The 3,050-nt window shown below is 57.0% G+C and overlaps 1 protein-coding gene across 1 annotated transcript; it reads left to right on the top strand.

The window, feature by feature from the left end:
* Positions 1 to 1,263: 1,263 nt before the first annotated feature.
* On the top strand, positions 1,264 to 2,810 carry AZU1 (azurocidin 1; the record flags this gene model as incomplete). The annotated part of the gene is made up of 2 exons (XM_032273747.1): positions 1,264 to 1,515; positions 2,508 to 2,810. Coding segments are annotated over 2 exons (414 nt in total), but the record flags the coding sequence as incomplete, so codon positions are not given.
* Between the last annotated feature and the right edge of the window lie 240 nt (positions 2,811 to 3,050).

Here is a 3,050-nt window from a genome sequence, read left to right as displayed (position 1 = left end):
ATTGGATTTCATATATGAAATCTATTACTATTATTGTTATGATTATTTGAAACAGAGTCTTGGGTTGTTGCTCAGGCTGGAGTGTCGTGGTGCGATCTCGGCTCCCTGCAACCTCTACCTCCTGGGTTCAAGCGATTCTCCTGCCTCAGCCTCCCAAGTAGCTGGGACTACAGGCACATGACACCACCACGCCTGGCGAACTTTATTTTTAGCGGAGACGGAGTTTCGCCATGTTGGTCAGGCTGGTCTCGAACTCCTGACCTCAGGTGATCTGCCCATCTCGGCCTCCCAGAGTGCTGGGATTACAGGCGTGAGCCACCGCATCCAGCACATTTTTTTTTCTTCTTTGAGATGGAGTCTTGCTCTGTCCCCAGGCTGGAGTGCAGTGGCACGATCTTGGCTCACCGCAACCTCCACCTCCCGGGTTCAAGCCATTCTCCTGCCTCAGCCTCCCAAGTAGCTGGGCTGACAGGTGCCCATCACCACACCCAGCTAATCTTTTTATATTTTTAGTAGAGATGGGGTTTCACCATGTGGACTGGGATGGTTTCGAACTCCTGACCTCAAATGATCCACCTGCCTCGGCCTCCCCAAAGTGCTGACATTACAGGCGTGAGCCACAGCACCTGGACATTTAAAAAAATTTTTAAATCGAGACGGGGGCGGGGGGTCTTGCTCTGTTGGCCAGGCTGGTCTCAAACTCCTGGACTCAAATGATCCTCTTACTTTGGCCTCCCAAAGTGCTGGGATGACGGGCCAGAGTCACCACACCTGGATTGTTTATTTTTATTTTTCTATGGAGGAGGAACTGGAGACTCAGAGAGGTGAAGCAACTTAGCCAGGGTCCTAGAGCAGGTTACTGTCCTGCCAGAATATTGTTTTGTTTTTTAGAGACGGAATCTCACTCTGTCACCCAGGCTGGAGTGCCACCCAGGTGGCAGGATCTCGGCTCACTGCAGCCTCCGCCTCCCCGGTTCCAGCAATTCTCCTGCCTCAGCCTCCCAAGGAGCTGAGACAATTTTTTTGGATTTTTAGTAGAGACGAGGTGTCACCTTGTTGGCCAGGCTGGTATCGAACTCCTGGCCTCAACTGATCCTCCCCCATGGGCCTCCCAAAGTGCTGGGATTATAGGCACGAGCCACCGCACCCAGCCCTGCTGAGAACCAAAGGCAAACCACTTACAGACCACAGTTCACTCTGCTGACACTTCTGCTCCCAGGGGGCCCCAGGAGGCTCCAGTTCCCAGGGCCAACCCTCCCCTGACTCCGTTTCCTCCCTCAGCTGGACCGGGAGGCCAACCTCACCAGCAGCGTGGCCATACTGCCGCTGCCCCCGCAGAACGCCACGGTGGAACCCGGCACCGGATGCCAGGTGGCTGGCTGGGGGACACAGCGCAGCGGGGGCCGTCTCTCCCGTTTTCCCAGGGTCGTCAACGTGACTGTGACCCCTGAGGACCAGTGTCGCCCCAACAACGTGTGCACCGGTGTGCTCAACCGCCGGGCTGGCATCTGCCAGGTACGCGCTCCCCATGGCGGGAGGAGGGGTCTTGAGAGGTAATGAGCTCCCCGTGGCAGGAGAAAGCAAGTTCAGCTGAGGGCAGCACGCCGGGGGGTCCCCAGGATGGAGCATTTTAACAGCATGAGAAATAGTATCAATTTTTTTTTTAATTGAGCTCTTGTCAGGATTGAGATAATGTTTGTCGAGCTCTTTTTTATTTATTTTTATTTATTTATTTATTTATTTTTTAAGACAAGGTTTCACCATGTTGGTCAGGCTGGTCTTGAACTCCCGACCTCAGGTGATCCGCCCGCCTGGGCCTCCAATGCGCTTGGATTACAGGTGTGAGCCACCACGCCCGGACCCATTTTTTTTTTTTTTGAGATGGAGTTTTGCTCTTCGTGCCCAGGCTGCCTGGAGTGCAGTGGCGTGATCTCGGCTCACTGCAACCTCCACCTCCTGGGTTCAAGCGATTCTCCCGTTTCAGCCTCCCCAGTTGCTGGGGTTGCAGGTGCCCACCGATGTGCCTGGCTAACTTTTGTATTTTTTTTAGTAGAGATGGGTTTTCACCATCTTGGCCAGGCTGGTCTCAAACTCCTGACCTTGTGATCTACCCACCTCCGCCTCCCAAAGTGTTGGGAGCTACCGCGCCTGACGGAGAAACAGTAGCTATTAAACACCATTGGGGAGCCGAGTCTGTGATGGGGGTTGGGGGCCCAGCCGGCAGGCAGAGCGGGTCAGTGGGGGACTCAGCCATTGTGATTGCCAGGGGAGGGGCACCTGGCCCAGCCTGCAAGTGCCAGGAAGCTCCTGAAAGCAACTGACCCAAAATTCCGTTAGGGGTGAACCAGGGCAGAGGGGAATGTGTGCAAAGAGAGAACAGCCCGTGCAAAGGGCCTGGGGCTGGATCAGGACATGTGGGTTTCAGGGGCAGCAGGAGGGCTGTGCAGTTGTGGGGGGACAGGGGAGCCGGGCCCAGCGATGCCCTGACACAGCTGCCACCTGCCCAGGGGGACGGGGGCACCCCCCTCATCTGCAATGGCCTGGGACACGGCGTGGCCTCCTTCTCCATTGGGCCCTGTGGCCAGGGCCCCGACTTCTTCACCCCAGTGGCGCTCTTCCGAGAATGGATCGATGGTGTTCTCAACGCCCCTCCACCCGGGCCAGCCTAGGGGGAGCCTGCAACCTCCCACAGAGCCCCGCTCTGCCCTCCACGCCTCCTGTGTGCCGCAACCCCATCCCGTGGCCCCACCCCTGCCCCCGCTCTGGCCTGCATGGCCCTGGCTGTAATAAAGGAGCTGTTCTCTCCTCTGCTCCTAGTTTCTGCTTCATCAGGGTGGGCCGTGGGGAGGTGTGAGTGGCGCCTTCACTGGCCTTAGGGACACCTACCCCAGTCCTTTGCAGATGTTCGAGGAGTCCCTGGAAGCCCCCAAGAAGCAGGGGCTGGTGTTATCTCCACCTGACAGCGGGGTGCTGGGGGGAGGCCAAGGTTCAGAGAGGTTGGGTGGCTGCCCTGAGGTTGCACAGCGCATGCAGGCTTTGAACCCGAATCT

Source organism: Sapajus apella, unplaced genomic scaffold (genome assembly GCF_009761245.1).
Source record: "Sapajus apella isolate SASKATOON/1434 unplaced genomic scaffold, GSC_monkey_1.0 scaffold7114, whole genome shotgun sequence".
In the NCBI taxonomy this organism is placed as follows: domain Eukaryota; kingdom Metazoa; phylum Chordata; class Mammalia; order Primates; family Cebidae; genus Sapajus; species Sapajus apella.
Note: the sequence above shows the minus strand (reverse complement) of the source record. Positions and strands in the feature narration are given on the sequence as shown.